At 41.8% G+C, this 13,700-nt stretch overlaps 1 protein-coding gene across 1 annotated transcript; it reads right to left on the minus strand.

Annotated features, from left to right (window-relative positions):
- Positions 1-3: 3 nt before the first annotated feature.
- LOC108148744 (elongation factor 1-gamma) lies at positions 4-1,941 on the minus strand. Its single transcript, XM_017275938.2, has 4 exons — positions 1,923-1,941; positions 1,815-1,853; positions 1,533-1,682; positions 4-1,443 (listed from the first exon to the last, which is right to left on the minus strand). The coding sequence occupies exons 2-4, from the start codon at positions 1,824-1,826 to the stop codon at positions 307-309; spliced, it is 1,299 nt and encodes a 432-aa protein (XP_017131427.1). The 5' UTR covers positions 1,827-1,853; positions 1,923-1,941; the 3' UTR covers positions 4-306.
- Between the last annotated feature and the right edge of the window lie 11,759 nt (positions 1,942-13,700).

The raw sequence follows: 13,700 nt of genomic DNA on the forward strand, positions 1-13,700 counted from the left end.
GTGTTATTAATAGAAAACCTTTTATTTTTTATAAATTATGTTCTGGCTGCAGGCGGCTGTTCCGTTGACAATATCATGGTGTAGTAGGCGGTTACAAAGAAATTCTCCAGTTACGATAATGCAGAAGGCAAAACGCACAATACCGAACCTTCGAGGCAGCAAGACAGATATTGAATATCCTTAGGATACTATCAGTTGGAACTTAAGATAAAGGCATCATGCTTGCATCCTGCATATCAAATCTCAAACTTTATTGTTACTGCTGCTGCTGTTGCTTTTGTTGTTGTTGTTATTGAGCTGAGCTGTTTACTTGAAGATCTTGCCCTGGTTGAACTTGCGACCATCCTTATCGGCACCGGTCCACGAGAAGTACTGGGTGACCAGCTTCTTGGTCTCCTCGCTCTTGGCGTCGAGCTTCTTCCAGTCGTAGACCTCGTAGTCGATCTGCCAATCGGGCGACAGGGTGAAGGCCAGATCCTGTCCACGCCACACCCAGATGCCGGAGATGGTGCTGTTGCCGTCCTCGCCGAACAGGCACACGGAGGCGAAGGCCGCCTTGCGCATCTTGTCCAGGCGCTGGAACATGCCGGTGATGAGATTGCACGACATGAACACCTTGGACAGCTCCTCGTTGTACTTGTACTCGCCCAACCAGATCGAGTAGTTCTCGGCATCGAACTTCTCGAAGAAGTAGGGAATCGACTTGGCCTCCTCCTCGTTGGAGTACACGCGCTTGAAGTCATCGAAGTTGAAGGTGCCCTTGGGCAGCAAATCGAAGGGATCCTTGGACTTGGGCTCGGCGGCCAGGGCCTCGTCGGCGGCATCCAACTCCTCGGCGGGTTCGGCAGCCTTCTTGGGCGCCGGTTCCTTCTTCTCCTTGGGCTTCTTCTCCTGCTTCTGCTGCTGCTGCTGCTGCTGGGGCTTGCCGGCACCCGATTTGGCCTGGAATTCGGCGTACTTCTTGGGATCGAAGACCAGAGCCTTCTCGCACAGCTTGTAGTCCTTGACGACGGCCTGCACCTGCTTCTGGTTGAGGATGGTGAGGAACCAGCGGTTCACATTGCCGTAGGCACTGCGCACACTGGGCTCCAGAACGTATTCGTACAGATGCAGCAGGCTGCTGAACACGACGATATCGGCCAGGGTGATCCTCTCGCCGGCCAGGAAGGTGGCGTCCTGCAGCTTCTGGTTGAGCTGCTGCAGCACAGCCTCGGCCTCCTGCTTGGCATTGGAGTTCTTCTGCTGCGGCAGGATGCCCAGCAGGGGGAAGACCCAGGCACACGAGGCGGGAACGATCTCATTGTCGGCAAACGAGATCCACTGCTGGACCTGGGCCTGGACGAAGGGGCACTTGCCACCGCGCAGCTGCTCGTTGGCCAGCAGATAGGCAATGGCATTGGACTCGCTCAGGTACTGGCCTTCAGCGGTCTCGAATGCGGGCACCTACAAGGTATGTATGTATATAGTATGTATGATGACATGGCATTATGACCACACCCCACTCCACCACCACCACCAGCACCACCACTCACCTTGCCACTGGGGAACTTCTTGAGGAACTCAGCCGACTTGTTGGTCTCGCCAAACTTGAAGTTATCGGCCACTTTCACCTGGGCTCCGGAGTACTGGGCCGCAATGAGCGCCTTGTACGCGCGGAAGTTCTCGGGATAAGTGTACAGAGTCTGCAAACAATCAAGTCAATCTGAATTAGTATGTGTCGTGGCACCTTTTAACCGGCATTTGCAAATTCGCCAATTCACATGGCCTCGAGCAGCTGCTTTCGGCGAATTTGCATACCGCTTTCATTTACGTACTCCTTGCACCATGGTGGATTCGCCGTTTAAAACGTCTGCCTACAAATATAATATTCAGTGTAATATATTTGCAAAATCAGTGAAAAAACGCGGAGCACACGCACTCACCGGAAACGAAGAAGAGAAGGGACGGAAACAGGGCTGCAGCAATCATCGATACTACTTCGATAAATCGATTTTTTTGAAAGTCTATTCTGATATCGATGTCTTAATGTTCATGTTTTGGTGTTCAAAAAGAAATAATAACAAATAATTTAATGTTTTATAAAACTATTCTTTTTTGATTCGATTTTGTCCGAAATTAATGCGGTTACGAAACAAGCTTTCTGTAAAGCGCAAGATCTTTCACCACAACCCAGATGCCGTTACATTTTTATTTTTCAAATTGAATCGCTGGTGTATTTTGCTTTGATTATCAATTAAATTTCATTTCACTATGGGATTAAGATGTTTTCGATTAATTTTATTTTGTACTGTCTTTACCTGTTAGAATAGGATTTAAGAGATGCATTCACATATCTAATATATAATCTTTATAAGGCTGCATTTAAATTTGGGTTTTTTTTTTCTCTTGTTTATTATATTCTTTGTTATTGTCCTATCGAATGGAACCATTTTGTATAGTCCTGTTATCGAATGATCTTCAGTATTGGTAGTGTTGTAAAACAGTCGATTAGCGCATAACAGCACCTGTTGTGTCTAACAGATGTGGATTCTTTTACAAAGGTGCTGTTAATTAAATTAAATTAATATATTGTATACTTAGAGCTAAACAGCCTGTTTACTTATGATTATAATATTTCATTCCCAGAAACCTGGTACCTTTCTATAAAAAGTTTTCAAGATTTTAATTTAACAGCTCAGTTTAAAAATTTTGTAGTTCTTTTTCATTTTAAAAGATCATACGATTTGTTATTAATTTTATTCCAACTTGACATAAAATATCCCCTACCTAAGCGCTATTTCCTAGAACTCTCAGATGCCAGCCATTAAACCCTTCCCAAACCAAAAAGTGAAAGACAGCAGCGTTTAAATAAATAACACCAGACATATTTTATTTAGATTTAATAAATGTGATTACTATTTCCCCTCTTGCAAAGTGCATCAGTAACGAATCGATCCCGCTTCGGCTTCATCCTCTTTTCCAAACGGAAATGCCGAGCATTGGGACTGCGACTTCGACTGGGGATTGGGGCAAACATTTTTCCAGCTGCCGCCGCCAATGAAGATGATGATAATGATGATGCCGTCGACTTGTAGAGTTCAAGTTCTGCATTGCTCTAATCGCTGCATTGTCATCTTCTCCAGCTCCAACGCCAACTCCAGCTCCAGCTCCAGCTACAGCCCCTTTTCCCAATCACCTCTTGGCAAAGTGTAGGCTATGTTGTTTTGTGCTTGTTCTGAACCGATGTTGCTGCAGTTACTGCCAATGTTGCTGCTTCATCTAGTGGCGGTATTGCTATTGCTGCTGCTGCTTGTGGGAACGAGCACACATAGCAGGAAAACTATTTTCAAATTGGAAAGGTTTTGCACTTCACCAACGCGGCAGCGCGTTCGCCGACAACCTCTTTCTCGTTAGTTTGTTATTTTAACTATTATATCAATTAGTTGCGGCGTTTGACGACGGCTTCTTGTTGCTGCTGCTGTTCCTGATTGCTGATGTTGCTGCTGCTTCGACCGGGAGGAAGTAGAAATCCAGTGCAGGGAAAGCCAACAACAACAGCAAAAGCAGCAGCTGCCGCCGTTGCAACTGAATGCGCTTCTTGGCTTTGCCACCGCCGGGGTTGCAAACTCGTAGCCACATTCATACAGAAAATATGTAAATAAGCAGCCAATGTTTTGTTAGATCGCCGTGCTCTCTTTTCCCCCGGTGCGTTGGCATTTAAATGAGCGTGAAGCCAATGCGAATGCGATCGTGTAGGAGGAGTAGGCATAGTACCCGCCTATGGTACGGTAGCAATAATAATATAACAATGGCTCGCAGGGTTGAAAGGTGTTCCGGCTTCATTCCTTTGGGCTGAAATTAAAATTGGAGAGCAGAGAAATGTTGTGTTAATAGCGGCAGGGCAGCAGGTGTTACAGTTACACTCAAACGCCCACGCAACAGTCTGTCGTTGTTGTCGTTGGCAACAAAGTGCACTGGGAAAAATATCACTGGTAATGATCAACTCAATTTAGATGATTGTAAAAGAAACATTTTTTTTCAATGATTTTTTCATTTAAATTTTAATTTATTTATGATTTTATAAAAATCCACAAGAACTTTTAATGCCTAATTCAAGTGGTTTTGGTTTCTAAAATGTTGATAGCTTTAAAAATACAATATACAATACAACTAAAAAAAATTTAAAAAGTTTCACATATTATTTAAAGATAGAAACCTAAGTGTATTTAAATTTAAGATCTTTCAAATTTGTCATTAAAAGTTGATGGTTTATAAGCTAAATGTTTTGGAATTTTGTAGTTTTTTTAGTAGAGGGGAAGACAACGATAACGATATATTACCTCTGAGTATCAGTGCTTCGTTCTTCAGTAATAAACCAGCAAATTTATACTTAGGTGTCTAAAAACTTTGCAAATACAATTTTATAACTGATTTCAAAAAGTAAAAAAAAAAGTTGCGAGACTTCAAAGTTAAGTTCCAGCTGTGTAAGCCTATACCTACCTAGCTCGTATATATGACATGTAAACTTTTAGAGGACATTAACCAACCAATAGTTTGGTTTTTCTATCTCACCATGTGACAAAAGGCGGGTAAAAAGCCGTTACTTACCCGCAGGCGCCACGGTAGTGGCAAAAACAACAACCCTCGCAGAGTTTTTCACACGGAAATCTATTGCAGTTGCAGTTGCATGGGTTTCTGTGCCTTCTGGTTGGTCTTCTGGTCGTACGGGCCTGTTTGAATTCGATTTTTAATCGCGTGTCACCAACCCATAAATTGGTGGGCCGTGGTGGCTGTCACGGGTTTTGGTTTTCCACATTCTGCGACTGTTGGCAGGGCAGTCACTACTCACTCCATTTGGCAGATAAAGGCGCACAAATCGGCAAGGCTACTGCTTTTTGAGTAAGCAATATACAGCATGCGGGACAGCAGGCCATTGACTCTTTTTTTGTTTTTTTGTTTTCTTTTATTTACTTTTATTTGTAACACGCCCTCATTTTGGAGTTATTTCTGCGGGGCGTGTGCCACTCTATGTGGGTCACGGGTCAATCAGGCAAATATACATTTCCCATAATTAATGCGTCTGCTAATTGGCCACTCAGTCGGGAAAGGGAAGGTGGGGGGTGGCGGTGGAAAAACTGGCCCCCGGGGAAAACTCTCTTCGTTGTGCTGACCCAACTTAATAGACGAGCATGAAATCTAGTCACGAACTTAATCATGAACCACCGTGCACTAGATCCATGTTCGCCGACAAAATAGAGTCAGAAAAGAGCATCCTTACCAGCTTTTCTTTTAGTTTTTTTTTTTTTTTTTTTGCTTTCGCGGATGATGATTATTGCCCCTGCACGACTTTCTGTGGCATTTTTGTGATTGGTGATTGGGTTTGGTTTTTGGTTTGGTTTGGTTTTCGTTTAGGGGCTTAGTTTTCCTGGTGGCGACTTTGCATGCCATGTCATTGCTCTCGTGCCTGGCAACAATTGGGATCGGTTTGGTTTGATCGGTTTTCATAGCTCAATTGGGTGGTCAGTCAGCGTCAGCGTCAGCAGTCTCTGTCAGTTTCAGTTTCCCGCGTATCGCCCCCTTTTCTGATCTCCCCCGGGTAATATGAATGAATCAAGCTCCCAGCTTCGAATTAAGGTTTATTATTTTTTGTTCGCCTGTCCGTTGTTTGCTGTTTTTTCTGCTGATTTATACAATAATATATATATCAGCTCCCGCGCTCTCTTCCCATCCAGTTCTTCTATGACAAAAAGCCGACAGAATCGTCGTCGTCGTCTTTGAGAATTGTTTAAGAATTGTGGCGTCGTTGCAGTTTCAGTTTCTGCTGATCGGCGCACAAAAACGAAGAACAAAAGTTGGATAAAATCCGATACACATAGTGACAACAACCACATGATTCGGCGGAAATTATTGTTTGTTTGTCAAGTCGGGGGTGTATATACATACATAGCTATTAATCTGAACTATGCGACAGAAGTGTCTTCTCAGAATTTAGTATTTCAGCAATTTGTTCCGGTAGAAACCAGAGAAGAACAAGTCAAAGGTAGTTAGAGAGGCGGAACTACAGACATTCTGAAAAAAACACAGTTGCGGGGTAAGTAATAGTAGTGGGTTCTTTAAAACTTAAAGATGAATATTGAGTTTGAAGGAAAACGTTAATTAAGTTTCAAATATAGAATATTGTATCAATAGAATATTATATCAAAAAAAGGAAAAATCTAACTATTTTCCAAAAAATATATTTTAAAAGTCAATTAAAAAAAAAATGAAGTTGAACAATAACATGTTTCCTTTCGTTCGAAATTTTGTTGTTGTCGTTTCCTTTTTTGTTGTAGATTTTCACTTCAAGTCGTGATTGTTAATGTTATTGGTTTAAATATGTTGTTGTATCTTAATTACCAACAATTTGACTTCTTCCTATAATTAAAAATCAGATATGAACGCCGTTATTTTTTAAAGTTTCTTGTTCTTTTCTTTCATTGTTTTTCAAGAAAACACTATTATTCCGACCGCAACTGTACACACATTGAGACACTGTGACTCAGCTGGCAATCGTTGCTGAACTTTTAACCTTTGTTGTTAGGCTAACAACAATGTTCCCAGTTCTACCCAAGTTGACTACAATTAATTTTGAATTTGGGGGATCGTTTTCTGGGCCTTTTTCATTGCCCGAAAATGGTCTAAATTAGCATTAATTTTAAGTCCCTCTTCCTCTTCCTTCGCCCTCTCTTTTGCTCTCTTTTGGGCACTCGAACAGGTGCTCTTTTCCGTCCGAATGACGATGTGTGCGTGAGAGACGTTGACTAATTACCTTGCCTTTTTTATTTAAACACCACCTGTTTGTCCTTTTTCTGTTCGGAGGAAACGAATACTATCCAGAAAACACGTGCTTGATGACTGAACTACCGTTATTAATGAGTGTGGATCTAGTCACAAATACTAAGAAAATCAATGTGAAACACTGGACCCCCACCCACTAAAAACAGTAGTATGAATTCCATTTCCATTCTCCGTTCCATTATAATGGGATTTTTGCGTTCTCCGGTTCCCTCGCCTCTTCTTTAATTTCAATTATTAAGCGATAGTGCAAAAACAATACACGACAATGTGGCCGACCCATTTAGTTCGTTTATTTCTGTAGTCTTTTTGTGTGGCGTTGATAAGCGGTGTCTCGTTTTTTTCTGCTTTCTCTGCGTCTTATCAGTTCTACACACACACTTATTCATATGTGTGAGTGTACGCAACGAATCTTTCACAATTCCAATTAAAAATTCCACGATCGACGCTGCGGTGTGGCAACTCCACCAAAGAACCGCTTATTGGCAGGCGCAAAAATATAGGGAAAATTGAGCGTAATATATAGGTTTTTTTTCGCTCGCTTATATACATACCTATACACACAAACAAAGCGAAGCTTACACACGCGCACAGCAACAGTAAAGAGCGGGAGAGAGCGAAAAAAGAGATAGCAATAGTTGTTGCCTTTTTATTTTTCAAGTATGTCTTGCCCTCTTGTTGTTGTGTTCTTCTTCTGTCTGTTCTTTGAATTGAAGAAGTATGGCGAATTACACACAGGCACATGCACAAATATATATGTACATACAAAATACACACGCGTCGTTTCTATTCGTAAATTTGTTTTTATCAAATCGCTTTGAAATTAAATCATTTCTAATTAGACGTCACATTTGAACTCAACTGTAAATGCTGCGTGCATCCGCTCATTGGCTCAGTTTTTATCGGCAAAGTCTCGAGCGTGCGTGTGTGTGGGTGAGCTCGGCTTGTAATAATTGTTAAAAACGGGACACACACACACTGAAAACACACGTTTCTTTAAGTTTACTATTTGTTTATGCAATTTTCTTCAAAGCTCTGGCTCCGCTTTTTTAAATCTCGGAAGGAGCGCGAATCGCGGGCGCAACGTCGATCTGGCAGCGCTGTGAGTGTTTTGTGTGACGGTCAATAGTGCGCAAGGATTGGAAGTGGAGTGGAAGCCGGGCCAGAAACAACAATTGCTCGCGAGCGACGCTCTTCCTTTTATATGGCTCACGGCGCGTTCGAACGGCTCGTTTTGAGCAGCGGGAGAGCAAAGCCGCTCTCTCGCCACGATCGTAGGGTTGCCAAGGCTCTCGTTTCCTGGTCACTGCTTTAGTTTGTTTTTTATGGGTTACATTTACAGAATTGTTTTTTAACACCAATTTGGCTTTTTAATTATTTGTTAATTTATTAAATAATTTAATGATATATTTCTTATTTTTTATTTCTGTTCTGTTGTGTTGACAACCCTTAAGCCCTGGTAATTGAACTCTGCGCACATACACACTTTTATTGCTGAGCGTGAATTTCTCTCCCCCTCTCCCGTCCTTTGTATGTGTGCAATCGTGTGTGCAAATGATACAAAGAAGAATTATATATCAAAGGCAGAGAAAAATAATGATGACGCAGTGAAAAAAATTATTAAAATAATTACAACGGCCGTCGACTCTTCGACAGCGGAGAGAGCGAGAGAGCGATCGCACCTTTTTGGTTTTTTCCCTCTTCTTGGGGTGGTTTCTTGAGGATTGGAAGTGGAGTGGAAGTGGAAAGAAAGGTTTTCCAGACAATCAAATGTCTTTCGGGTGCACTGAAATTAAACTGTACTGATAAGATGATCGATTTGATAATTTACATTTGGATATTTTAAAGTCAGAAGTATGGTATTATGATGATCGTTTTATAAATGTATAAGTCGCAGGTATGCATATGATAGAATTAAAAGATGCTCTAGTTTCTAGTAGTAGTTTATTTTTTGATTTGCAGTAATTTGATTTTTTTCTGTGCAGTAAATAGTGTACAGCAACACAGACATGCGGAATTTGTTTTCTGTTCCTTTATTTTGGTATGTCAATGGCTTTGCCAAAAACTAAGAAGGGTTGTTGTCTGTCTTGGCTTTCCCCTCCCTTACTTTTGCCACCCTCTTTATGAAGCGCCTGTGCAGCTGTTGCTCCCTCATTTCTTCTTCTTCATTATATAGTAGCTTGAAGAAGTTCTTTATTTTACCATATTTTTTTGTTGTCTTGCGATCGTGTTATATTTTTCAGTCAGGGTGACACAGTTTTCTTCGTTCTCAATGAAATTGGCAGAAGTTGCATTTTGCATACGCGTATTTCCATTCATTTTCCGCTTCCTGTAATTGAAATTCGGCGACGTGTCTTTAATTGTCCATTGCGTGGGCGTATATGTACATGCAAATATCTCCCGGGAATATCTTCTGTGGGGGCATAAAGTGTCCCCCAGTTCCCATAAAAAGCCCAGAGGAAACCCTGCTCAGCCCTCCACTTAAGATAGTGCTAATTGGTTGGTCTTGGAAGCGGGCTAAAACGGGCACAATAATGGTCTTGGATCAGGTCATCCGCTACCGTTTGTTCGCCACCGTTCTTCCCCCAAAAACATAAACTAATCTCGGTTCATCTGACAGACTAGAACGTCTTTATGGTCGCTGCTCTTGAATACTCATTGTGCACTGTGGAAAACAGGGCCTTAAAAAAGTCAGAATGGAAATCGGGAGATGGTAGCTTATAAAAAAATAATGTTTACAGCTGAAAACACTTTGAAATAAATATAAATAAACATCTAAGGCAAAATAAACAAATAATTTTGTATATTTTACGTTTGTTAAAAATATTGTTCATTATTTCATGTTATAATATTTCTGTGAATTTAATTCTAAGCTTCAATACATAAGTAATAGCCACAGTAATTTATCCAGCTTCATAGAACTCTTGTGACAACTAAATTCATCATTATAATATTTTTGATCTCTTAAACATTTTAAGAGATTAAAGGTTCTTAAGGCTACTTATCAGCTTATATAAGTTTGGAACTTATAGATTTCTTACTGTGTATAGAAACTCCCTCCCCCAATTTTGCGCTGGCCCAATTAAACGCTCTGTTCTTCCCACAGTTGGTCTAACCCAGTTCAAAGCCCAGCCTTAGTGGAAGACCAGCTTGAAGCAAGATTGGAGCAACACCAGCTCTTGGGTAGATTACAAAAAATCACACACGCCTGGGCTACTTGTCATTGCGAAAATTTCGAGGTGTGTAGGCAGGAGCACAGCATTGACAGAGGTGTTTGAGGTTTCATGGGGATTTCTCGGGGGGAGGGGCTTTCGAGGAACTTATCGACGAAGAGGTGCGGAGGAGGATTGGCTGTGACTGTGACTGTGGCTGACCCGGGCAATCTCCAGCTGGTGCTCGGACCCGTATCTCTCGCATTGTAAATGTCAGTTGTGTTTTTTAGCCATTGCCCAACTGCCACGGTGCATGGTCCATGGTCCCCATCCCCATTTCTATTTCCATTCCCATCATCCAACCCCCATGCCATGCTAGCCCAAAACCAAAACCAAAGCCAAAACCATTCCAATCCCATTTCTAGGCCCCATCCACGTCCGATGTCCTAAGTCCGACGTCCACTCACATTAAATTACATACACTCCTTTTGTTTGCAATATATTTAAATTGCTTGGCCGGCCTGTCTAAACAGTCCAAAAACAGAGAGAGGAGCGCTGAAAGAAATACGTAAAAATAAAAAAATAACATTGCCAAGAAGAAAGATCGGCCTATCCAATGGCTCAAACAAATGGCAAAGTTCAAACGAGGTTAACAGCATTTCATGCCACTTCCACTTCCATTGAAGTTGAGGCTGGATGGACTATTGAGGATGGAGCAAGGAGTTTGGTAGTTCGAAGTTGGGTGTTTGGGAGTCGGGAGCTCGAAGAGCTTCAAGCTTGGAGGATGGAGGACAGGCCACCAAAATGGATAAAAAACTGTGCAAGCCAAAGCAAAACAAACAGCAAGCCAAGAGCCATCTTAAACGACAGGCGGTGGTAACATGACCATACACCCAAAAAAAGCGGTAAAAATTAAATAGGATAACATAAGTAGAAAAATAGTTATCTTAAAGTATTACTTAAAATCATTTTTAATTTGTCAGTAAAATCTTTTCATTATTCACAAAAGCCATTTAGTTAAATAAGTAAATAAAATAATCTATTAGAAAGATTTAAAACTTGAAAGACTTTAAACTGAGAACTGAACGGAAGCAGTAATGAAAACTAAGATCCAATTACCTCTAGAAGTAATGCCACATTAGCATTATTTATTTTTATAAAGTGGATCAAATTTTCTGCTGTGCAAAAACGATAGCTCTAGCACACACAGATCCAGCCCAACTTCAGATTCAGCTATGGCTACAGCTTCAGTTTGGCTCCGGCAACTGCAAGTCCAATAAATAGACGTGAGCGCAAATCTGAAGCCATGGCTTCATATAAAACCTTTCTAACGATCGTTTACCTCGCTAGCTCGCTCGCAAAATGTAACAAAGGAGTTGTGCGGAAAAAAGTTGCCCAACGGGCGGTGGAGAAGGATGAGGAGGAGAAGGATGAGGAGGAGGAGGAGGAGGAGGAGGAGGAGGAGGTGGCCAGTCTCGATCTCGGTTTTAGACCAAGTCCAGGCCAAGCCTATGCCTAGCGCCCACTTCCTACTTGTTACTGCACGCTGCCCATGCCCACGAAGCCTCCACTTAGAAGCTGCACCACCGAGATTTGGTTGTCGTTTGGTGCCCGTGCCCCGCTTGAATCGCTTGCCAAGCTGACTACAGTGGCTATTGACTACAAAGAACAGCACATATATATATATATATATTAACTTGTTTTAATTGTTAAAAGTTTAATTACTTAACTAAGGTACAGTTGAAAAGCAGGACACGAGTTCTTTAAAAAATATTAACATTTTGATTTATAATAACAAAAATTGTCCTAATTAAATTATTGAAAATATTTTTTTCAAGTTTTAAGAACTTTTTTTAAAACACCTTACCAAAGAAGTGATACAACGTAGTATTACTTAGTTGACAAAAAAGTCTTATGTTTTGGTTTTCGCTTATTAATTCTTAAATTAAATTCGTAAACTATGAACTTATTTAGGCCAGATTGAGATAATTTTAAATCTGCATTTAAAAAAACTTCTTAAGTGACATTAAGTGACTTAATTTAATCTATTTCTTGTTTTGGATGATCTATTTACGTGGATATTGCTAATTGGGAGTTGCCACCTTTTGGGGATCCCTTTTAAGCATTACCCACTGTATGTGGTAGCTGCTGGCTAGGAGCCTAGGAGGCTGTGGAAGCTGCGTGGCTTGTGCAGCGATGTGGTCGCCGGGACCTCTGGTGCGCCTCTACGTGGCCAACAAGCCCCTTTGCATACATGTACGCCACTGGGGCCCCCGAAATATACGAAGAACGGAGCGGAGACCACCGCTCACCTAACCGAAAAAGCCAAAAAAAAAAAAATAAAAATAAAAAAATAAAATACAAACAGCGGAGTAACCGAGCTGAAGAAAAGGCGAGAGCAATAACCAGTTTTGTCTCCCAAAAAAGCCAAACAAATGAAGTCAAGTCGCGGCGGGGGAAAAGACAAAACCCGGCCGAAAGCAGGGGGGAATGGGGCAAGAACGTAGCTCATGTTTACGAGTCACTGGCAAAAGAATTGGGAGTCGGGAATGGGGAATGGGGGTCTTAAGGGGAAGCCAGGGAAGCCAGGGCAGCAGGTCGGGTCGGGCGCTCTTCAGGCCTTAACTTTAACGTTAACGGCCATCATCAGATAGAGCATGGCCAGAAAAACTGAAAACTGAAAACTGGAGAGCCCGAAGAGCAGCCAGTACAGTTCACTTGAATTGAAGTTGTGGCAAGTTAAGGCAAGGCAAAGCGAAGGCAAAGCGAAGGCAAAGGCAAACGGGTATTGGTATTGAGGGAGTTGCAGAGTTTACAGAGCCATAGAGTACTGGTGCTTTTTGTTTTTGTGTCTCTGTTGTAGGAGTTTTGGCTACACAGAAGTTTAGTTACATGCTCATTACATAGATACACACACACACACATATATGGTCACTCTGCGGCCCAAAGAGATACATTGTAGACCGTATAGATACATACAATTTATGTATTGCAGATACATAGATACTCAGCTCGGATGCTGCTCTTGCTATTGCCTTTCTAAACTTCGGGCTTTTCCGATCTTTATCGCGTCGCGCGGCTCAGAGCGCAAAAAATAAAGCCAGGCCAAAAAGAGTGCGCCGTAGAACTCCCACAAAAAAAAAAAAAAAAAAAAAAAAAAAAAACAAAGCGGACCATTTCTTCTGCCAAAGATCTTTCTTCTCATGCATAAATTGTGAACGAAAGCAGCTCCACTGGTCTGTTTTTTTTTTTTGTCTATTTTTTTTTCTATCCAGGCTCTCCTCCTCGGCATCATTAGTTTTGAAATTTGTATGTATTGTGGACCCGGCTCTATTGCATGTTGTTAGAGGCAGCGATTGCCGAGGATTGGATTTGATTGTGACCATGGTGGAAATGGTGGAAAAACTCTTGAACTCTTCGCATTCGCATTCGCTTTTCCTCGGCTGTCACCCTGATCTCCTCAGGTTGTCCCCCCACCCTCCCCCGTGTGTGTGTGTGTGGGTAATTGTGAAAACAATTTAGACGAATTTTCCAGTTCAATTGCGCTTTTAATTTAAATTGCAGCCAGGCTTTGTTTTGTTTTCATTTTTCCTTTTCCCTTGCACTCTGCTCTGGCTAAGGCTATAGCTATGGCTATGGCACAAATCAATTGTCAGTCCGTTTTGGAGTTGAAAGTTCCATGCGCGAAAATTGCCCAAGATGATCGTGATACCCACGATCTGGGGCCCAATTCGA

This window comes from Drosophila elegans, unplaced genomic scaffold, assembly GCF_018152505.1.
Source record: "Drosophila elegans isolate 14027-0461.03 unplaced genomic scaffold, ASM1815250v1 contig_476, whole genome shotgun sequence".
Classification (NCBI taxonomy): domain Eukaryota; kingdom Metazoa; phylum Arthropoda; class Insecta; order Diptera; family Drosophilidae; genus Drosophila; species Drosophila elegans.

What these genes read in the sequence shown, in the direction of transcription:
- LOC108148744 (XM_017275938.2), bottom strand. An exon ending in AGAAGTTCCCCAGTGGCAAG is followed by an intron (nt 1,444 to 1,532) that starts GTGAGTGGTGGT and finishes CATACCTTGTAG; the next exon opens with GTGCCCGCATTCGAGACCGC.